The sequence below is a fragment of the Lipotes vexillifer genome, unplaced genomic scaffold (genome assembly GCF_000442215.2).
Source record: "Lipotes vexillifer unplaced genomic scaffold, Lipotes_vexillifer_v1.1 scaffold994, whole genome shotgun sequence".
Lineage (NCBI taxonomy): Eukaryota > Metazoa > Chordata > Mammalia > Artiodactyla > Lipotidae > Lipotes > Lipotes vexillifer.
The window spans coordinates 544,981-569,545 of NW_006771292.1; the positions used below are offsets into that span (position 1 = coordinate 544,981).

At 35.0% G+C, this 24,565-nt stretch overlaps 1 protein-coding gene across 1 annotated transcript in view; it reads left to right on the forward strand.

Moving 5' to 3' along the window:
- UCHL3 (ubiquitin C-terminal hydrolase L3) overlaps positions 1–24,565 on the forward strand; it is a 43,601-nt gene that overhangs the window by 4,678 nt on the left and 14,358 nt on the right. Inside the window, exons 3-6 of the mRNA XM_007446597.1 lie at positions 6,800–6,928; positions 9,772–9,928; positions 10,277–10,362; positions 12,203–12,250. Of these exons, the coding sequence (XP_007446659.1) occupies positions 6,800–6,928; positions 9,772–9,928; positions 10,277–10,362; positions 12,203–12,250 (420 nt within the window). The remainder of the gene's footprint in view (positions 1–6,799; positions 6,929–9,771; positions 9,929–10,276; positions 10,363–12,202; positions 12,251–24,565) is intronic.

Below are 24,565 nucleotides of genomic sequence, written 5' to 3' on the forward strand. Positions count from 1 at the left end.
ACTAAGGAGTTCCTCAGAACTTTGTCCTACACTGCTAATCTTTTTATATTTTCTGTTGTATAGCATTAGTACTGTCAGTTGTCACCTATTCTGTGTGACAGATCCTGTGTTCCTCCAAGTCCTGACTTCTCTACAGAATTGGAAACTACTATATTCAGCTACCGCTTTTACAATATATCTCCATTTGGATGTCTTATAGATATCTCAAATTTAACATGGCTGAAAAAGAAATCTGGCTTTACATCCTCTCATTTCTCCTGCAAATCCACTTCCCCAGTCTTTTAAGGGTACCACCATTTATACAGTGCCCAAGTCAATGTCATTAATTCTTCACAACTATGCTAGTTTGGAGAGGCCATTCTTGTACTGATTTAATTTCTTGGGTTTGAATCTCTGCTCTGAGACCATAGGCAGTTACCTAGCCTCTTTGTACCTCAGTTTCTTAGTTTCTCATAACCCCTCCTAATCCTGTAAAATTGTTGTAAGGATTAAATAAATTGCTACATGTAAATTATGTATAACAATGTATAGAACAAAGCGTGCACTCTGTGAAGTTAGCTGTTTTTAATATTTTTCTTGACCTAACTCTCAGATCCAATGATCTGCAACTCTGGTAGACGCTTCTTTCAGAATCTATCCCAAATCCGGCCATTCTGTTCATTTCTACCACTATGTCCCAAGCCACCATCATCCTTTGTTTAGACAACTGCAGTAGCTTCCTAACTAGTTTTTCTGCTTCTCCCTTTACCTCCCTAAAATATATTCTCAATATACACCCAAGGAGATTTTATAAAAATGCAAATCATGTCTGTGTTTCCCTGCTTAAAACACTGAAAACACAAAACAGCCTTCCATTGCTTGTCCTTAGAATGCACTTCAAGCTGCTTACTATGGCCTGATGGGGAGGTACTGCCTGCCTCCCACTTTTGCTGGGCTGCAGTCTTTGAATGCCCGTCCTGTTCCTGCTTCAGTCTTTGTACTAGCTCATCCTTTGCTGAATCATTCTCATCTGGGTTGTTTCATGGCTGGTTCTTGTCATTTGTGTCTTAACTTAAAGTCCTCTCCTCAGTGAGTCTTTCCTGATTATGCAGGTAATGTTCCTTCCTTTTCCCACCACCGGCCCTGAATCTACACTGACATCATATCGTGTTTTCTTTTTTTCATAATGCTTAAACCACCTTGTGAAATTATCTTGTTTATGTGTTTATGTGTTTATTGTGTGTATCATACCACTAGAATGTAATTTCTGTGAGAACAAGGACAAGTCTGAAGTACTAAGAATGGTGCCTGGCCCATAGGGGGCTCTCAACAAATAGTTATTGAATGGAAGAAGGACTAAATTTTATATAGCTCCTTTCATGCTCCAGAAAATCTTTCTTAAAATTATCTTTAATGTCATGAATCTTTTAATTGAATACTTCAGTGAGCAGTATTCTATCTCATAAAGTGATTTAGTTTTTTATTATCATGAGAATAATGTATAATTAGAAGAATTATATTTCTTTATATTGAAACAAAATCTGCTTTCCTGTAACTTCTTCCAGTTGTCTGTCATCCTCCCATTGAAACCATACACAGTAAATCTAATTGCTTCTTCATGATATTACTAGAAATATTGGGGGGAAAGGATTATAATAATTTAAGTTTTCTTCGAACATGCCCAGATTCTCCAGCTGTGATGTCTTCCAAAACCTTATCATTCCTGGTGACCTTTCTTTGAGCCTGATTGTTTGTTGTCATCCTTCATAAAATAGGCCCGCCAGAGCTGATATCATATTCCACTCTGAATAATCTGTGTTGAAATAGCGTGTTACTAAATTATCCTGAGTAATACAACTTTTAAAGCAGATCAGCATTGCATCACTTACGTTGACAATTGTGTAGTCCATATTGAGCCTGCAGTAAAGTAAACTTTTTTTTCTTGGTCCCTATATAAAATGTTTTTAGTATTTCCCCATTCTGTACTTAAGTAATTTCATTTTTGTTTGTTTACTAAATAGTTATTAAAATTCATTTGGCTGGTTTCCAGACTTTAAAAACCATTGTTTTCTCATTTAACTATTAGTTATTTTCCTAGTTCTGCATCTAGCAGTTACTACTAGTATACTTTTACTAGTAGTGATATCAAGCAATTACTAGATAAGTATAATTTCTGTCGTAACCCAAATCATTAGTAAATTAGTAACAAGGCAGAATCTATTGCTGTCCTGAGCTGGCCGTTAAAGACTGGAGCAAGTGACTTAAGAACAAATTTGAAAGGAAGGTAGATTTAATTTTTCTTTTGTTTTTATATATTTATGTATTCATAAATTTTTGTTACTTGACTATCACCTAAAGTTTTTGTTACTTGACTATCACCTAAGAGTTTTTGTTACTTGACTATCACCTAAAGAATGAGGAGGAATTCATTAAAAATGAGGAGGAGGGCTTCCCTGGTGGCGCAGTGGTTGCGAGTCTGCCTGCTAATTCAGGGGACACAGGTTCGAGCCCTGGTCTGGGAAGATCCCACATGCCGCAGAGCAACTAAGCCCGTGTGCCACAACTACTGAGCCTGTATGTCTGGAGCCTGTGCTCCGCAACAAGAGAGGCCGTGATAGAGACCCGCGCACCGCGATGAAGAGTGGCCCCCGCTTGCCACAACTGGAGAAAGCCCTCGCACAGAGGCGAAGACCCAACACAGCCAAAAATAAATAAATAAATTTTAAAAAATGAGGGGGAGAGGCTAACAGTTTTTCAGATAGAAGTCCAGTTTGTGTGCAAAAGCAAGGTAAGAGATGGTTATTGACCCTTTGAGAACTTGAAGAGTTCATTGTGGCTAAAATTAGAGAACAAAGTACAAAAAGATACTTTAAGCAGTGAGAGACAAGTAAATAAGCACCAGAACATCCAGAGCTTTGCATGTGGGTTCTGGCAGCATGACCTTGAAAAGTCACAGAACCTCCCAGGCTCAGTTTTCTCACTGGTGAAAGGATGTAATAATAAAACCTCCTTTGCAGTAAAGGTGAAGTGCATTAAAGTTCCCAGCATAGTTTCTTTTTTTTTTTTTTTTTCCTTGCGTTATGAGGGCCTCTCACTGCCGTGGCCTCTCCCATTTGCGGAGCACAGGCTCCGGACGCGCAGGCTCAGCGGCCATGGCTCACGGGCCCAGCCGCTCCGCGGCATGTGGGATCTTCCCGAAACAGGGCACGAACCCGCGTCTCCTGCATCGGCAGGCGGACTCTCAAGCACTGCGCCACCAGGGAAGCCCCCCTAGCATAGTTTCTGATACAAGATACTATTTTAAAATATTTACAAATAAATTAAAATATTCTGTATCTGGTGGAAATTTTCTCTTTGGACCATTGAAAAGGATAAGTTAACCAAGGATCTTTTTGGGGCACATATTCTAATTTACTAATTGTTTTTCTTGATAGGCCAAATGTTAGTGTGGCATTATAAAAATTTAGTGAGCTAGTCAGTCAGAATTTTTTGTTATTTTATTACCCAATGTTTAAAAAAGCCTGAAGACAGATATTAAAGGTTATAAATCCCTTTATTATATTTGATGCAAACAGGATGCTTCTAATTGTGTAGAGATGGCTTTGCAAGTGCCTATACTATATAGAATACTTTTCTTTTTGAGTAGACTGGAGAGATTTTTTGGGAATAGTTTTAAAACTGGCATTATGTTTTATCCCAGTTTTGTAAATTTAAAGAAAATACATGCATATCAGTTCTGTAGATTTGTATCTTTGAAACTACATCTATTGTAAAAATAACACTTTTTAAAAACACTGGAAGATAAAAAGTTGAGTTCCACACCATCCAAGCTAACTACTATTAATATTTAATATTTTAGAGAATTTCTTTTTAATCTTTCTCTATTTGATTATGATCATCACAAATGCATGTAGGTTCTTTTTTTTCCTTTAATTATAAAAGTAGGATACCTTTGTTATTTAAAAACAAGTGAGAGGTAAAAGTTGGAGACTTTCTTCCTCACCTTTTCTCCGAAGCCCAGAGGTAGTTACTAGGCATAGCCTCTTTTATTCTTTCTGTGCATATGATGACTTCCTGTGTGAGTCTGACCCATAACAATCTGTAGTCAGAGGTTGCATCGATGTACTTAATAGATATTAGTTAAATTGAACGTCTTTTTATCAATTTTATTCGATTGGCTATATGAGTAAAAAGTTGAGGAAAAGTATGATTCCAGTTAAATTTTAATCATTTTTTTATATTTAATTTAATCTTCTATTTAATCATTGATGTGTCCTCAGTTTGATACTAATCACTCTCGCTACAACTGCTGCCTTTGGAGCTTGGTAATTTTTATACTCTTTAGCTTTGGCTGACATGGAACAAGTTTACAACTTCAAGGTAATTTGCCAATTTTCTCCAGACTGTTTTTTCACTAAGATGTTTAACTGTTACTTTCAGTTTGCAGCACAGATGTAAAAATTACTCTGTTACATGTACCTCTTGTTTTATAACTTTATAGCAATATGGCTATTGGGGGTACATAATATTAACAAATAAATTTGAATTCTTTTATCAGGGTTTATGATACCTTTCCTTGACAGTATGCCTTTTAGAGCTGTCAGTCCTGTGCAGGTAGTATTTGGAGTATTTGGAGCTGATAAATGCCTGGTTTTAGATTAGAAGCCAAATGTATCTTTCCTACCTCTTTAACTTGGCACAAATAAAAAGTATATATAAAATATTCATTATAAACATAGCTTAACAGACATGCGTAGACATACAGATGGCTAGATTATCTATTACAATCTTTAACAAATTCAACAAATTTCTTGCAAGTTCAGCAAATAGAACTTGAGTGTCTATGGTTTGGCCAGTACAGTGCTAGGCAGTGGGATTAAAAAGATGAAGAAGACACAGTTCCTTCCTTTGGCTTTGCAGTCAGTTTTAGGCCTTTTTTAGTTTCTAGATAGAATTGAATATTGAGAAGGGCATAGACTAAGAATTTCAGAGAAAGTGGAGGAGGGAGAGGGAAGTAGTTTGGAATACTTCATTGAACTTTATTAAAGTCTGGAATCATTAATAGGAATCAGATGCAGAATAGGTATTAACTAGAGAGGTCCATTGATTTCTGTGGCCCCAGACTGTTGCAGAGCATGTGACTTGATGAATCTATGGATGTTGAGCACATTCTGCCAAGAGAAGTTTTTTAATTCAGAGTATTTCTTTTTATTTTTTTTTTTTGCCGTATGTGGGCCTCTCACTGTTGCGGCCTCTCCCATTGCGGAGCACAGGCTCCGGACGAGCAGGCTCAACGGCCATGGCTCACGGGCCCAGCCACTCCACAGCACGCGGGATCCTCCCAGACCGGGGCACGAACCCGTATCCCCTGCATCGGCAGGCGGACTCCCAACCACTGCGCCACCAGGGAAGCCCCAGAGTATTTCTTATTAAATGTATCTAAGACCTTATTTTTGACCAACCATACTATCAGTAAGTAGCGTTTTTTCTACAGGCAGAGAATTGGAGGGATGTGGAGAGTGGTCCTTTAATCAGGAAGGTCTTGTCTTGTAGAACCTGACTGTGAGATGAATAACACTGTTTATGAAATAGGGCATGGCTTCCATTGGTTTTGCAAGATCTCATTTGATGATCTAGGTATGTGTGATCGTTCTTCAGGGAAAAATACCCAAGGCACCTTTTTATTTTTAAATCTCAGATAATGTTAGACCAGTAGATACTATAATGTATTCTCAAAGTAAGAAATAATGATACATTTTTAGTATGTTTTTTATTTCCTCTGCTCCTTTATTTCTATCATGTAAAATTTATTTTGTGATGGTGAACTTTTTAAAACCATCAATTTCCTTCAGTACAGGCATTTATTGAGTTTATTGTGAAACTGACATCATTCTTATTATTATGTTCTTTTTTCCTTTTCTCTCTGCAATAGATTAGGGTCTGATATTTTATTTCCCTGTGAATTCTTAAGAGTTTGAAAAAACCACTGCTCTTTTGTTACAGTTTTTTTTTTTTTGCTAGATGTAGGGGAGACAGTGAAACTGAGTGGGTTTCATTGTGTACTGAAAGTCAGGAAGCTGGCAGGTTACTTTATTTTTTATATAATTATTTTTAAAAATATTTATTTATTTATTTATTTTGGCTGCACCTGGACTTAGCTGCGGCATGTGGGCTCTTAGTTGCGGCATGCGTGCGGGATCTAGTTCCCTGATCAGGGATCGAACCGGGCCCCCTGCATTGGGAGCGTGGAGTCTTACCCCCTGGACCACCAGGGAAGTCCCAGGTTACTTTTTATATCAAGCATTTCCTGGTGTTCCCACAAGTTGCTTGGACTTTTTTGGCCTTATACACTCTTTGTTCATTGATAAAACTTGTGATATCGAGCTATCATCTGTCTTTAAACCTTAGTCATCATTTTTGATAATTAGGGTAGACTATGCTGATTTACTACCAAAATAATTCTTTATGTACTAGAACTTAGATGCATTTCCTTAAAAATCCAATGTTGGGAATGAGTTTAAGATACCAACCAAGCCACTTGTATATGTTCGGTGAAGTCCTGACTTATGTTCCATCCCAAAGTAATGGATTTTGAAAAAAGGAGTTTTGCTTAATATTTTGTAAATTTTAAATGTTTGATAACTGATATAAATAAATTGCTATCTCTTCCTACCTTATTCATGGAAAACCTGCTTTACTTCATTCTTATTGAACATCAGTAATATTTGTACCTTCCATTCTCTTTTATGTATCAGATATACAGTACCTACACATTATTTCCCTGTTAACACTAAACTGGTTTTTTTCCCCTTTTTACCAGTTTCTCAAACAATTAGGTCTACATCCTAACTGGCAGTTTGTTGATGTATATGGAATGGATCCTGAACTCCTTAGCATGGTACCAAGACCAGTGTGTGCAGTGTTGCTTCTCTTCCCTATTACAGAAAAGGTAATTGTTAAGTAAGATATAGTTTCCAGTAAATGCAGAATTCTCTTTCAATGTTGAATTAAACCTATGCTGTTGAATTAAACCTATGAATTAAGAACAGATGACTCCCTTCTTGCATAAAATGAGGAAATCTAGACAGTGGGGACATCCTAAAAATCTAGTTTTATTAAAGAGATGTATTTAGATTTTGATTTGTAGATTGACAGAGAAGCCCTGAGTCTTTTAAACTCTGGTAGTTTTCTTTCTTTTTTTTTTTTTATAAAATATGGTTAGTTTGCCTCAACTGTTTTGATGTGACATTTAATCACAATTTCATGTGTATACTTTAGAATTGTTAAGTACTAGGATCTTCTTAAATCTGTCTTAGAAAATATATGAATAAAGGATATTCAAAATTTTAATATATAAAATATGTAAATGTTTTCAATATATACATAAAGAAATCTTTGTTTTAAGGAGGTAGATGTAACTAATGACATGGGTTACATTATTTTCAGAATAAACTTGATTTGGGTGCGAATCGTTAAGCTTAAATACAATTTAATTGGCAGATTTAGGATATGTTGGGGATTATTAATAGCTATTCTTAGCTCTCTGTATCTAAATTCAAATCTCCATATTTCAGGCCTTCTAGAATGATATCTTATAGCTATGTGTATTATGGAGCCATTTTAAAACAGTTTTGAGTCTATATCTTTCTGATTTTTATTTTTAAACTTAGAAATAATAGGATGAACTCAACATTGTAAAAAATGCAGTAAATGGGAAGATGTGAGGAATGAGTATTTATACTTACGTATATAAGTAGAAAATATAGTGGCATCTGCCACTTTTTGATATCTCTTACAATTTGGTCAGTCCCTATTTCAGCTCATAAGTGACATAATAAAAATCACTCAAAGGATATCTAGTGGATGGTTTAGGAGATATGAAGTGTTTCAATCTTCTGAGTTCTAATTTAGAAACTGATTATGTAGTTGTGAATGGCTTCAGCATACTAGTAGCAAAAGAATTGTTATGGATACCTCATTATCTTTTAAATAAAGTCAGTTACAGTGTTTTAAATGTGCTTTATGCTATTAATTTATTTCTCTCTGATATTTTTGTTGTCTTTAATTATGGCAGACCACAGTGAAAACACATAGTCACTTTCCTTTTTCCTATACTTGCTCTGAATCATTTTAGGATTTCTTTTCTAAACCTTAAATCTTGAGAAGTTATCAAACTTTTTGATAACTTTATGATAAGTTTTTGATAACTTCAAACTCTTTTGCTTTGTGACCAAGGAACATTGATGTTAAGCAACAACAATAACAAACTAAACTCTAGGACTGTACAAAACATTTCAGCCCGAGACCTTACTGTATTGAACTTTTCCGTTTTTATCAGTTGAACTTATATGAATGAATTAATGGTTCAGAATTTATTCTGAAAATATTTACAAATTTGATTTTGGATATATGTATATGTATAACTGGTTCACTTTGCTGTACAGCAGAAACTAACACAACATTGTAAATCAACTATACTCTAATAAAAAATAGTAAAAAATTAAAAAAATAAAAATTTGATTTAGGAGCACATTCATAAAAATTATTTTTTCAGGCACAGGTACATTTGTTGTTAAAAGCAGTTCCTTAATTATGGGTTTTAAATAGACATCATTTGTTTCTTTTATCACAGGGGTCAGCAGACTTTTTCTGTGAAGGGTCAGCTAGTAAATATTTTCAACTTTGCAGGCCTGATAGTCTCTATTATAACTATTCAACTTTGACTTTTAGTATGAAAACAGCCATAGGCAATACAAAAATAAAACTTTACTTACGAAACCAGGCAGTGGGCCAGGTTTGGCCTGTAGCCTGTGGGCTGTAGTAGGGCTCCCTGCTCTATTGGAATCTGAAAATTATAGGAAAACAATAAACAAAACAATAAAATCATCTTCCTACTCTCTTCCTTCTCCTCACTTTTGTTTTTAAATTTATTTAATTAAATAATTTATTTATTTTGGCCACATAGGCTCTTAGTTGTGGCATGCGGGATCTAGTTCCTTGACCAGGGATCGAACCTGGGCCCCCTGCATTGGGAGCACGGAGTCTTACCCACTGGACCACCAGGGAAGTCCCCATCCTCACTCAATTTTTTAAATATTTATTTTATTCAGGTATAGTTGGTTTACAATGTTGTGTTAATTTCTCTCCCCACCCATTTTTTAACCTCATTATTTTTAACGCTTTTTACAATTGGAAAAATGAGGCACAGAGACATTGAGTAACTTGTTGGAGTTGCACAGCTAATAATGGCAGACCCAGGTTGTGGGTTAAGGCAATCAGATGTAGAGCCCACACTTTTGACATTATTGTACCATATTGTTTTTACAATCAGTTGTTATAGATAATGGTGAATGTTAATGAATACCATATGCTTATAAATATAGTGTGAATTTTGTTAATATAATATGATGTAACAGTATAGAAATGTGAAAAATAGAAAGTAAAAATCCTCTAGTAATCTCTTATCCCAGATCTCTTATCTCTTATCTGTTAAGTTTTTCTATATCCTTTAACACTTTTCAATGCATATATAAAGTAAATATTTTTAAAACATAAATGAGAATCATATTAATATATACTGGCCTGTAACCACTCTATAATCATGGACAGATTTCTAAGTCAGAATATGTAAATCTATTTTATTCTTTTTTAAATGTTTTATAGTATTGCATTCACATATGCCATGTTAACCAAGTCCCCATTGATGTATATTTAGAGTTTTTCCATATTTATATTTAAGTCCTTTTTAGTGTATTATTTTCACATGTAGACTATTGATTTTTTTTTTGATAGTATGAAATATTCAGAACAGAAGAAGAGGAAAAAATAAAATCTCAGGGACAAGATGTTACATCATCAGTATATTTCATGAAGCAAACCATCAGCAATGCCTGTGGAACAATTGGACTAATCCATGCTATTGCCAACAACAAAGACAAGATGCACTTTGGTAAATAATTTTTCATTACTGCTATCTTCCCCCTGCTTAAGTTATAAGTTAACTTATTGAGCAGTAGGTGGTGTTCTAGTTCTTTCTTTCGAAGTATCAAATAAAGCTTTTCCTCCCTTCTTTCTTTTATAATGGGAATGTATATACTGTTAGGGGAAATATTAATCCTCCCCAGGTTTAACAAACAAATCACTTAAGCCCTATCATTTATCCCAATATTCTTATATTCCTAACTTACCAGTAAAAGGGTTTTACCTGAGTAATAGTTAGCATGCTTCTAATATTTTCATATCTCAGTCTCTTTGAGACAGCAAGCCTTTTCAATTTTATCATCTTTAATATTCTCAGAATCTGGATCAACCTTGAAAAAATTCCTGGAGGAGTCTGCTTCAATGAGCCCTGAAGAACGAGCCAGATACCTGGAGAACTATGACGTCGGTACCTTTTTCTGTCTTGATCTCATGTGTGGGCAAAATTCTCTGGGATTGTAGATTCTTTTGGGGGGGTTTGTCTTGAAACTGTATATTATGCAATTATGGATTTTTGTTGTATCCATTAAAACAGGCCTTTTGTACTTTTGTAACATTATCTGAAATATTCATAAATGTTGATAAATTGCCACTTCTTTTCTACGTCCAGAGCTGAATAAGAGAAAAAAGGCAATTTGATTTAACAATTTATAAAATATCTTATGATTGACTGTTCCTTACCATTCCCTCCCTATAATAAATATATGCTTGGCAATACCCTGTGTGTCTTTCACTGGGAATTTGGAACAAGGCTGAAGACCAATGGAAAAAACAAAGGTTTAAAGGTAGATGTTAGAATATTCTCTAGCTATTTTATCAGTGTAATATTTTTGCATGTGTGAGGACACAGGCCACATAGTCTAAGATGTTTTAAATGATTGTACCTTTTCATAGAATTTAGATTGGTATTTACATTTTATTCTATTTGAAATCTATTTTTCTTTTGAAGGCTTTTTACCTTTTAATGACATTATTAAGTAGATTGTAAGTTCTTTGAAATTAGAAACAGTATAGTGTACAAATTATTTGGCTAGAACAATGTGTTAGGCAGAGTTTGTGCCCAATAAATCCATTGACTTGATTATGTTGTTTTAGCATTCTAATATACTTTGATTATTTTAAGTTGTATTTTCTTTAAAAAACCTGCTGATCTCATAAAACGTCTTTATTTTACATAAAAATAAAATGAACAACATAAAAGTCACCAGTAATCCCACCAATGAGAGGTAGCCACCATTTATATTTTTAATAGGGAATATATAATTGTATGCACAATATTTTAAAACAAAAATTTGATCACACTGTAATATTGTTTTATAACTTGCTTTTTTCACATAACTTATCACAAACATATTACATACCAGTAAGTATATATTTGACATCATCATTTAATGGCTGCCTAGCTTTCCATAGTGTAGTATTTTATTTAACCAATATTTTATTGTCAGAAATTTAATATTTTTCCCTTTTTTTCACCATTTGAAAAAATACTACAAGGTATATCATTGTAGCTAAGTCTTTGCAAATATCATTAGTTATATATAATTATGTACAGTTATATGTAAATATATAACCTCCTAGAAGAGAAATCGCTGGACGAAATAGTTTGCATGTTTTTAGAGCTTTGATACTTATTGCCAAATTGCCATTCATAAAGGTACTTTCACCCGTAGTTTACTTTGACTGTTTCTCTTCATTTTTGTTAATAGTGCGTATTATAAGAGCTTTTTTTTTTTTTTTTAAGTTCAGGAACCTAAAATCTCTAGCTTCTGATAAATGCATGCCTTTTGCTCCACATTTCTAAAGTGCTGACTGAAGCTGCATGATTAAGCATAAATACAGCCAGAGCTGCAGAACAGCATGTAACCTGGAGAAACAGATGAGCTAAGCTTCTTCAGTCTCTATCTGTGAGATGCTTACTTTATTCTAGTCTCAGTTGAATAAAGTGTTAAATGTTAGTTCCAGCAATTAAATAAGGTAAATGACTCCCACTTACCCTTGGCAATTACAAATAAGCAGATACTCAGTTTCCTAAGGTTTCAGAGATTTGAGGGTTGGAAAGCACAGCAATTCATTTGCTTACTCAGAAATCATTCTTAAATATTTAGTGTTAAACTGTTCCAAAAATCTCCTCCAATTTGTTTCTTAACAAGGCTTTAGATGTTAAAATTTAGCATTGTTGTTTTCATTTAAAAAGTTGGATATAGTCATTTGTTCCTGTTAATACTTTATATTCTTATTACAGGCCATTCGAGTTACTCATGAGACCAGTGCCCATGAAGGTCAGACTGAGGTATTTCACATTTTTCAAAACTTTTCCTGCCACTTGTAAATTTAACCACAGTTCTATTGTATGACATGTAGTTTTAGAAAATTATTGGGACTTTTTTTCCTTTGAGGGAATTTGCTTATGTAAAAAAAGTAGTCATAAAGTAGCCCAAGAACATGTTTTGACAAACTGTTAATATGCACTTTGATAACAGCCATCTCAGTTTGTCTAATCATTTAGACAGATTGCAGATGGTGTGCTGTTTGCTTTGGCTAACGGGTGGTCTTCGTGTTTCCCCTCAGGTTCCTTTGACTTGCAAGTATTTTGAGAAAAATACCTGCCCTGTAGTAAAGGTAGATAGCCAGTATGGTTTTCAAGAGCCTTTATCATGCTCAGCTTCTAGCAAAAAGCTGTAACATTCTCTTTACTCAGGAAATCTGTTCTGGGGCAATGTGATGGTCTTCACCATCTTTACTCTGTTAGCTAGTTATTTCTTCAGATAGGTCACCTCTCCTCTCCTTCTCTTGTCTCTTTTTTCATTCTCTTTTTCATGAGGGATTCCCTCCCTCCATTTCTCCTTTTTTTCCCCTCAAAACCTCACCCTCCCACTCTTGGGGGAAGTTTGTCAGAAGGTATTTCAGTCAAAATGAATAGAATTTAATTAAAATCATTTGGTGTATTTATAACACCTTTAAGTGTTAATACCAGAGAATTATAGATTTTCTTCTTTCTTATCCTATGCGTGACTTGGAACCATACTTTTTCATGTACAAAGATGATTGCCTTTATGCTTTAAAAATACTTGAAAAAGGGCTTCCCTGGTGGCGCAGTGGTTGAGAGTCCGCCTGCCGATGCAGGGGACTCAGGTTCGTGCCCCGGTCCGGGAAGATCCCACATGCCGCGGAGCGGCTGGACCCGTGAGCCATGGCCGCTGAGCCTGCGCATCCGGAGCCTGTGCTCCGCAGCGGGAGAGGCCACAACAGTGAGAGGCCTGCGTACCACAAAAAAAATTTAAAAACACTTGAAAAAATACTGATTTAAAAGTATTGAACTTAAATATTCCCATTATCTTCAAAAAAATTTTTTTAAGGAGAAAACAATTTGATACTATGATATAACTGCAGTTTTTCATAGCTCTGACTGGTAACTGTGAATGTTTATAATAAAACCACTTAGGAATTTAAACATTAATTCTCCATGTAGTTGTATCATACTTTCTTGGTTGCTCTCAGGTTCTGCTTTCAGATGTGTGTACCTTTGCTTTTTGACTAAGTTTACATAACAGACACACACACACACACAGTGGCATGTCTAAGTGGTTTCGACACCATATTGGAAATGAATGGGATGCTCTGTTTTTTGTATTGCTTTTTACAATCTTGAGCATGTTCTTAATCTTCACTATGTTTTGCCTTTTTTTGTTTACAAATTTGTAGTGTTAAAATTAGCAGTGATGGGCTTCCCTGGTAACGCAGTGGTTGAGAGTCCGCCTGCTGATGCAGGGGACACGGGTTCGTGCCCCGGTCCGGGAAGATCCCACATGCGGCGGAGCGGCTGGGCCCGTGAGCCATGGCCGCTGAGCCTGCGCGTCCAGAGCCTGTGCTCCGCAACGGGAGAGGACACAACAGTGAGAGGCCGATGTACCGCAAAAAAAAAAAAAAAAAAAATTAGCAGTGATGGTAAAGATCAGCATGAAATTATTGTAAAATATGAAAACCGTTAATTGTAGTAAAGCAGTTAAATGCTTTAATACCTGTTTACTTAAAAAAAATTGTCTTTATGGTGCCTCCTCTTGCCTCCCTTTTGGCCTTTATCCAAATTACGGCTTTTAATACCTCCTTTTAGATGATGTTCACATCTCTTTCTCTAGACCTAAACTCCTTCCCGCTGTAGACTCTTCTATTTTATATGATTCCTACTATTTGCATTTTAGCTATTTGTTTTCATATTCTTTTTCATTTATTTAAGATGTATATTTTTTTTAACATCGTAACAGCTCTGAAATTAGGGTGTATCTTACAGTTGATTTTGTAATTTACTTGGTGGTATTACCTTCTTTAGTTGTACGTAAAATGATGCATCTTAAAACCACCGGTGCCTTAGATTTGCTGAAATATGGTGTCATATCTCCCTTACTGTGGCTCTTCGACCTAGGATTGGTGTTCGATTCCTGTGGGTATGCCCCAGAGTATCCAACACCATTCCTTGTGCATAGGCACAACACATAATTATTAATTCACCAGAATTAGCTCAAAACTAACCTTAGTGGTGTAAAAACTACCAAAAAAGGCTAAATCTTGGTGTTCTGTAGTCCCCTGAGTAAACCAAACATACTATTAGCCACTGTTCCTCAATAGGGCACTATTAACATTTTGGGACGAGTTCAGCTCTTTGCTGTATGGGCTGTTTTGTGCATTCCAGGGTGGAATATAGATTATTATATTCTAGCCACTGTATGTTAGTGACTCCCAGTCACTGAGAGAACAAAAACCCACACCATACATTTCCAAATTCAGTATCAACCACCTTAAAACTCCTGCACCAGGGACAGGTTTTGCGATCACTTTATTTCTGGTTCATCTACCATCTGTGGACTTAAGAGTCTTTGACATATTATTATCTCCATTGCTCTCTGTATTCCAGCACACTATTTTTTGTCAGTTCCTATGACACACTTCAGTCTTTCCCATTTGTATTTGTTTGGTTTTGCTGCCATAGCAAAATACCACAAACTGGATGACTTAAACAACAGAAATTTATTTTCTCACAGTTTTGGAGGCTAGAAGTCAATATCAGGGTGCCATCAGGGTTGGTTTCTGGTGAGGCCTCTCTTCCTCACTTGTAGACAGGTGTCTTTTCACTGTGTCCTCACATGGCTTTTCTTCTTTGTGCACTTGCGGAGAGAGAGAAGTCTCTAGTGTCTTTTCCTCTTCTTATAAGGACACCAGCCCTGTTGGATTAGGGCCCATCCTTATGACCTCATTTAATCTTAATTACTTCTTAAACACGCTGTCTCCAAACACAGTCACATTGGGGATTAGGGCTTCAGTATATGAATATTTGGAGAACATCGTTCAGTCCATAGTACCATTTTTGTGCTTTGTAAGGGCCCAGTTCTTGTCCAGTTATACCCTTTCACTTTACATAGTTGGTACCTTCTCATCCTTTAGGTTTCACCTTAAAAGTCATTTTTCAGGGAGGTTTTCTTTCATTACCGTTAAGTAGGGCCACCTCAGTGAATTTTCTGTCATAAAATCCTTTTTATTTTCTCCTGGAATTGTTTAATCTACAGTATGTTTTTTTTGTTTGTTCCATTTATTTCATAGAATAGGAGTCCCATGAGGACGTGGGTCTTTTTTGTCATATTTACCTTGAATCCCCAGGACAGTGCTTGGCATTGGACAGTATATAGGCATTTATGAAAAAGTGCATAGTATAAAAGTAAGGAGCACAGGATGTAGGTTTGTATACTGATTGTACTATTTAGTAGCTTAGGCAAGATACTTTCCTTAGCATAAAATGAAAAGAATAGCATCTACCTTATGGGATTGCTGTGAAGATTAATGAGTTAATCATATAAAGTGCTTAAATAGTGCCTGGTATTTAATGGGCCCTCAGTAAATACTAGGTGGTGATTTTGTTTTACCAGGCTTTCAGAAAAATGAATATGAACGGCAGAGGATGAGCTGAAGCAATAGGGTGAAGCCAGATCAAGGGGTGGCTTGAATTTTATAAACAATGGGGAGCCACCAAAGATGGTATGTTTAGTGTTCAGCATATTGAGTTTAAGGTGAGTAATGGGTCATCTGTGTAGAAGTTGGATATGGAGTCTAAAGCTCTAGGGCGATATCTGGAGTTCTGTATTTGGTCGGAGAGTAGTTAGAACCTTGAGAATTCTACAGAGGGAGAATAGTGGTGAACCACAGTGAATCCCTGGGGCACATAGGTGTTAAAGGAGTGGGTGGAAGAAGAGGAGCCAGTAATAACAGTGTAATAACAACTGACATCATTGATACTCTCTGTCAGAACGCTTTCCATGGGAATGGAGTAGGCAGGAGCCTTATTGCACGCAGAGACTTGTAGACTAAATGAGAGATCAGTAAGATGAGCCACCAAAACACAGTAGCCTCTTTAGAAGATTGGCTGTAAATGCGGCCAAAGAGTAGTTGTTTACTTGTATGTTCTGAATCCCACCATGATTGTCTGCCCGACTCTGGCTAATCCAGAAATTTGGACGGTAGCCCCACCTCACTTATGCTTCATTAACCTACGCTGAAAGTTACTGCTTTCATGTTTCACTTAAGTTTGGGAAGATAGAAGAACAACAATGGGATATGAGGAAATTAAATTAAAAGTGTTTTTTAAAATTGTAAACAAATACAGTGATACAATAATGGAAACAGTATGCAAATCAAATGTAAAGGCAAGAAAAGAAAAATCCAAAAGAATATTTTATTTGCCTTCAGACTCTAGTTTTACTTCATCAATACTTATCTAAAAAGCCATTTCTAAAGTTTGTGATTTGCCCATATTAATTTAGGAGCCAGCCCAGATATGAGTAGAGATCTTCTGATGATTTATTGTTTATTTAACTTTTTACAAAAAGAATAAATTTATTATATTGCTCAGGAACCTCCATACAAATTTATAGTAATAATGAAAAATAATAGAAACTGACACAATTGTTCTATGTATGTATTAAACAAACGTGCCAGTATGGAAAATGTAGCAAAAAATGCTTTTAGTAGTTATGGTTTTTTTTTTAACTTCAAATCTTTTTTTAGCTAATTTTAGAACAGTCGAAAGCAAACATTTTTGTGGGATTTTTTTTTCTTAATATTTTATCATGAGTATTTTCTTCATCAAAACCTCTTTATAAATAATTCCTTATGGCACTGTACTCTCATGTGAATGAACCATAATTTACTTTCCAGTAACCTTAACTTTTGATATTTAGATTGTTTTCAGTTTTTCAAGTTAAACACATAACTTCATTGAATATCTTTGTTTATTCATATATTCATTCTAGGTTCTTTCTTTAAGATCATTTCCTATAGGTAGAATTACCTTGAGTCGAAGGGATGAACATTTTTCAAGTTCTTGTTACATAATATGAAATTATTGTCTCTCTTTCATTTGATTAACCTAGTAATCTGTTTGAGCACCTACTATGCCAGGTATGGTGCTAGGAACTATATATACAGAGATAAATAAGATGCAGTTTGTGTCTTCGAGGATCTCTTACTTCAATGGAGATAGCTTCAAAAATAGCCGTTGCCAGTGTTGAATTCTATTTTTAAATTTTGGCTTGTTTGATAGAGGGAAATAATGTGGTTGATTGCTAAGACCATTCAAAGATCTGTTGTAAAAGTTTATGAAATGAATTTCAATCATGAAATTAAATTGTAATTAATTTACAAGTGAAATGGGTAATCTACTTTGGTTTGTGTTGTCCTATAAGAGAAGGTGTTTTTGACTATTGGGAAAGCAGTGGGTAAGTTCTGATTTCAAGTATGTGTTCACGTATATGTATACACAATTTAAAATAAATTGTGTGTGTGTGTATGTATATGTATATGTCTAGTTGGCTTTTTTGGCCCAATCAATGCAGACTGTCAGTGATGGGGGTGGAAATAGTGTCAAGTTGTATCTTTATTAGATGTATAAGTATAGTTTGCATGGCTTCATTTTACTTTGAAGTATAGTTTTTCATTATTTTGATTATGTTAGAATTACAAGGAGTTAAAATGCTCTCACATTTATTTTTCTTCTTTAGGGATTTATTTTCTTCTTTCCTTGACTCTGAAAGAAACAGAAGATATTAGGAAGAAACTTAGTTCTTATAGAATGTACAATTTAAGGTCCCGATTGTTTTGGGAGAATCAGATGGGAGCAGTAAATGAAACTCAGATGCAAGTACCGTGCATTTTAAGCTGTGTAGTCCAGTTTTGTCAAGAAATCTGAAATTGCATCTTTCTGATCTTTTTGTTTTCCATTTATTTTCCATATCCCATTTTTTCTATTCCATTCCAACAACATGTAAGGTAGATCCTTTTGGGGCAACTTCATTTTATGTCATTCTTAAAATTTAGAAATGTTCTGGAACTTCTGTCCTAACTCCTTACACTTTTGCCTTTTTCTCTCCTTTTGTTATCATTTTTTCTGTATATCATTCCTTGAATAGAAGCTGGTTTAAAGCGTATGTGTGGAGTTGAATGGGAGAGCTGAGTTTGAAGGAGGAAGTACAAATTAGGATTAGTCATAGTGGGGAAAATATTATTGAAATGGTTCCTTTTTTGATCCTTTGTTTTCAAGCAGTGATATTGTGTTCCTTACATGTAATCAGTTCTTCTTTATCTAATATCACTTGAAAATGAATGATGGTTAAATGGATTAAATTGGTTGTTGAAAGGGTCAGAATGTAGTTACTACTCTGTCCTGTTTACACTTTTTTCCCTTTCTTAGGTTAACAAATATTTTGTCCTAAATGAATCAAAATAGTCTGTTTTTTATTCTTTCTGCATCATCTTCTTGTTGTTCTTATTTTCTCCAATATCAGCATTTTAGAAAAGGAGATATATAACTATTATTATTTTAAAGTAAATTCTTATATTGAACTCATCAGTTTACTCTTCCAGACCTGACTAGATGTAATTCTTCTATCTAAAAATGTCTCCAGCAATAAAAATAGAGTTGAGGTTGCAATGATATTTGAGGATGGTGGATTTTTCTGTTTGTTTTGTTTTAACCACAACTTTCCAAAACAAAGGGTTAAGATTTAAGATTCTTTTTGTTTGTAGTCAATGAGAATCTTACTGGAGCTACTCTCAAATTGTAAAAAACTAATAATAATAATAAAGAATTTCTGGGACTTAGTTTTCAGCCAGCTTAACAATGGTAAGCTTGAGTTTAATGTAAAGTATAGAGATATAGGTCATTAGGGATTTTGGAGAATTGTTAACGGAAGTGAGAAAACACAGTTGTTAAACCAGTAAGAGAAAAAAGTCTTTAAAGAATATCTAGAAATCTGTGGGTATCTTGATTTATTAGGTGAGCAAAATGAAGAAATTTGCCATTTTCCATGGAATATATAGTGGTATTTTGTGTATTTCGATATCTAGCTCATGTTTCACTTTGACTTCTTTGCCAATTGAACATGGATACTTTGTAGGAAAATTTGCATCTTTTGCATGAATCTGGTTTTACTTTCCTATTTTAAATTTGGATCTCAGGTTTAGTGTAATTCAATGTATTATACTGAAATTCATTCAAATCTACAGGAGTCCATTTGGAATTAATTTATAATTTTGACTTTAAACTTTTAAAGTTTTATATATGTGTACATATCCTCATGCATGTATGCCTACATTTATAATTTTATTTCTTTTCATGGCATTTGGAAGCTCTAGAAAAGTTCCTAATTTTTTTCCTTTCCATGTGCCATTTTTTTAGACTCAGTGGTATCTCTAAAGTTTGAAAGGACATGTCCTATTCTGGAAATAAATTTAATTGTCATGATTAAGTATATATTTTATCAGCAGGTCAATAAAAGGAATGATTTTGTAGGTATTTAAGACAAAAGAGTCTCACCATGAGATACCTGGGGTTGCTGGAAACATTGGGAATCATTTTGGGGTGTTACAGTATCAGTCTTGATTATTCTTAAGTGTCATTTATGGGTGAATGCAATGGAAATTGACATGCTTATCAATTGCCAAGTATTCTCATCTTCTTAAATTCTCACTGCTTTTAAAAGTATGTCTGTCATCTTATTATAATGATGGTTACCATTTACTGAACGCATCTTATGTGGTAGGCATTATACTAAGCACTGTGTGTATCCTACTCTGATCTTCTCAATTCCTTAAGATAGGTGTTATCCCATTTTACAGACTGGAAGACAAAGACGTTACTAACTTGTCCAAAGTCACACAGCTAGTAAGTACTGTCCATGCTCTTAAGGCAACAAAATGTATAGATACATAAAAATTGCTAAAACAAACAAGCTCTTAGTCAACAGTAGATTTTTCCTTATATTAAACATAAAGTTTTACCCATAAACCAACCACAGTCTTTTGGTAATTATGTTATCTGTATTTTGGAAAACAGTAATTATTTTAAGTACCTACCAGCCAATGATCCCTTTATATTTAGGAAATTACATGGTTATAATGATATTTTTCTTAGTAACAGGATGCCCTTTTAGATGGGAAAACATTTTGGGTGTAAGCCAAAATCTACTTGCTTTATTTTAACATTTTAGAATAATTTAGATTTAAGCACTTAGGGTAAACTACCAAACACTTGATTTCTTAATAAAGAAGTAATACTAGTCTGACCCTCTGCCCCCTTTGTTAAAAGGTCTGTATCATTTCTTTTTAGCCTTTACAACATTTCTAATTCTTTGATTATTATTAAGTACTCTAAAGAGTAATCTATTTATTTTTTGTACACCCAGAGAATGTATATTAACTGAAGGAAAAGTAATTTGGCTTTTTAGACCGACACCCTCTTTCCACCTTTTTATTAAAGGTTTGAAAATTTTTTTTTTTTAGCCTTCATGACATTTCTAATTTTGTGGTTATTAAACAGTTTAAAGGGTAGTTGACTCATATTTTCATATACAAAGTGACATACACATTAACTGTGAAGGAAAAGTAATTTGGCCTTTTAGGACCCAGGTATTTTGGTTTCTTTCTGAACTAGTTATAACTTTGAAGATAGAAAGATTTGAACTGTTGATTGTTTTGGGAATACAGCTAGAGATAGTAATAGGTTTGCCTCTATGAATTAGGTAGTTGACAGTTGATGGGTGGGTGGCTTTGTGTGAGATGAAAACACTGAAATTGGAGCCAGGAGTCATGGGTTCTGCCTCTGCTTTGAGAGTCACTAGTTATATGACTGTGGGCAAGTCAACTAAGTCCTTGTGCCTCTAAAAGACCCCGACACTGTCCTGATGCTCATGGGTGTGTCCAAATAGCTCACCCTGTATTTTTTTTTTTTTAACTCAAGAGGATTTAAGTCAGATTCAGAATGCTTAAAAATCTCAAAATGAATGTCTATACCTAATTCCTTTATGCAAAAAATATTTATTAAACTCCTTAGAGTACTTTCTGAAGAGCAAATCATTTAATTCCTAGGGTTTTTGAAAAGCCTGTTCTGGTTTTTTCAAAACTGTAATGAAGAGATAGGTTATATTGCAGTGGTGTATGTGAAGTCACATTATACCGTTGCAGACCCACGCAGTAAGCAGAGGGGGCACGGGTTCAGTGTTAATGTCCTGGCAGACATTGATGTCATTAATAATTCTAATGAAATACATACTTTTTGACAACTTTGGATTCCTCTACCAGAACTGAAAAACTGAGGAAGTGAGTTCTTTATTCAGATGCTCTAGAAAGTGAGCTCTTTATTAAAATCTTCTGAAAGACTCAAGAATAAGCTGTAGATATTTGATCTTTTCCAGTTAGTATGGAAAGGAAATTGGCTAGTTATTGTGAAGATACTACTCACAGTTTAAATTTTCATATTTGAAAGCAAAGCTAACTTAGTTACTTCAGCAGCTAATATTATGACAATGTAAAAGTTGGTGAATATGTCTTTAATATTTATAATTCTAAGAGAAAGCCTAGGAATATTAGATTCCATAATAACATTCTTCATATCAGTCTTTTCATCTCTTAAAATAATATTACTTGAAAGTCCTTCCCTGAAACTAACACAATATTGTAAAGCAATTATACTCCAATAAAGATGTTAAAAAAAAAGTCCTTCCCTGAATTATCATATAACCTTTCACTGGAATTGAAAATATATGTGATGTACACAGTTATGTCTATATTATGAATTAAATTATCTTTACAAATTGTACAGATGGAAAAAATGTGTATATATTGTGTTCCTTTAGCTTTAGGAGGTAGAAATGAATATGACTAGAGTAAAAAATTAGAATTACTGGTTCTAATGTTTAACAACAACATATTCATTTACTTATGGAAAACAATACTTAGTATGCTAGCAATATGATAGTGGATAAAAGGTTTTTCTAAGAGTATTACAAGGTAGTTACAAGTAAGACAGTCATAATGTAGTAACATACTGTCCTGTGTTTGATATTGTAGAACAGTTGCCAAATAGAAACACATGCACACACACATGAACCTTGATGTATGGAACTCATTCAGGAGGGTGTGCTTTTGAACATAGCCTTTCTTTTTTTCATTCCTTCCTCTTATATATGGAAAACATGATGAGCAAAAAGAGGGCTAAAATTACCCATAGATAATCTGATAATGTTTGGGCAAAAATTGTATCTTCATCTTTAAATAGAAATGATCATAATTTCTACCTTAGTAGGATCATTGTGAGACTCTATAGCATCCACAGTTTAGAACATTTGGTATGTAATAGTAAGCATTCAGTGCTAGCTATTATTATTGTTGACTGATGAACATATAAAGATACCTGTGTGAATGTATTTACTACAGCATAGTTTATAAATGTAGAAAACTAGAAACAAACTAAAGATGCCATAATATGTTTATGGTGCATCTATTTAAGGAATAATATGTTGTTGTGAAAAATAATGTAGATATATACTTATTGAGGTGGATAGATGCCCAAAATATATGGAAAGTGAAAGTAGTGTGAAGAATATGATTTTTTTTCTTTGTAAAAAATGTTAAAATTTTTAACAAATTGTTAAAGGTCAAGTATAGGCTGGTATGATACTATAAAATCCCTGTAAGTAGTGCCAAAGGGGAGCTCACATCCACTCTCCTCAGACCTCACTGGGTGCCTGTAAGCTTAAACTAGGGACAAGGCAAGAGAGAGGCCCAAGGTTCAGGCCTGGGGGAAGGAAGCAGCTTCTACTTTGGGAAGGGCCTGGATTCTTCTCCCCTGTGGAATAAAACCTAACAATGCTGGGACAGAAAACCCTCCCTGGAGAAGGGAACAGACAAAACTACCCCTTCAGGGGAGGTATAGGAAACTCCTATGAGAGAAATCAACGGAGGAGGGAAGGATCCCGTGGAAAGCCTTGTCCTTGATATCCAGGTACAACCAACCTACTTATGATGGAGGCTGAACCATATCAACAAAGAATGCCTTCACCGTCCCACCATTAGACCAGCCAGCACCAATAAACAAGTGTCAAATGTGTGGGGTAGGCCAAGAGCATGAAGAGAGACCTTCTCTGAGGCATAGACTCTGAGAAAAATCCTAAAGCTATGAGTGGAACAAGAACGTTGAAAAAGAAAGCATTCAGCAGCCCAGCTCCTACCCTAAGCACACAGTAATGCGAGGCAGATTTTAAGCTGGTAGATTACTGAGGATAACCATAGCAAAAACAAACCAAACAGCACAACTTCTAACTAGATTGACTCAACTCCACACACTAAAGCCCTAGCAGAAGAGGAGGCATGCCCATTTCCAGACATAAATACATTTGTCTCAGTATCTCTGCTCCTACACAGGATGTATGCCTTTTAAACAAAAATTGTAAGACGAAGAAAACAAGAAAAATAACACACTGTCACAAGACAAAGGAATCAACAGAATCAAACTCAGATATGATCCAGGTGTTGGAACTGTCAGATGCAACTTAAAATAACTGTGATTAATATGTTAAAGGCTCAAGTAGAAAAGGTAGACAACAGATACCAACAGATGGGGAATATCAACGGAGAGCTGGAAGCTCTAAGAAAGAATCGAATGGAAATCTAGTAATTAAAAACACAGTACCAGAGGTGAAGAATGCCTTTAATGGATTTGCCATGTTGAGGAAAGAATCAGAAAATGTGAAGATAAATTGCTAGAAATTTACCCAAACTGAATCACAAAAATAAAAAATCATGGGAAAAAACCCCACAAAACCCCCCAGATCACCTAAGAGCTGTGGATCAATTTCAGATGATCTAACATGTGCAGGTAAAATCAGAAGGAAAAGAGAGGGACTTCCTTCGTGGTCCAGTGGTTAAGACTCCGCACTCCCAGTGCAGGGGGCTCGGGTTCGATCCTTGGTAAGGGAACTAGATCCCACATGCTGCAACTAAAGATCCTGCATGCTGCAACTAAAGGATCCCGTGTGCCACAACTAAAGATCCCACATGCCTCAACGAAGATCCCACACACAGGATCCCTTCGTTGCTACGAAGATACCATGTGCTGCAACTAAGACCTGGCACAGCCAAATAAATAAATATTTTAAAAAAAGAAGAAAAAGGTTTTTAAAATGCTGAAAGAATTCGATGGAACAAAAATATTTTTCAAAAATAAAGGAGAAATAAAGTCTTTTAGACAAACAAAAACTGAGAGAATTCATTACAAGCTTACTTGCAC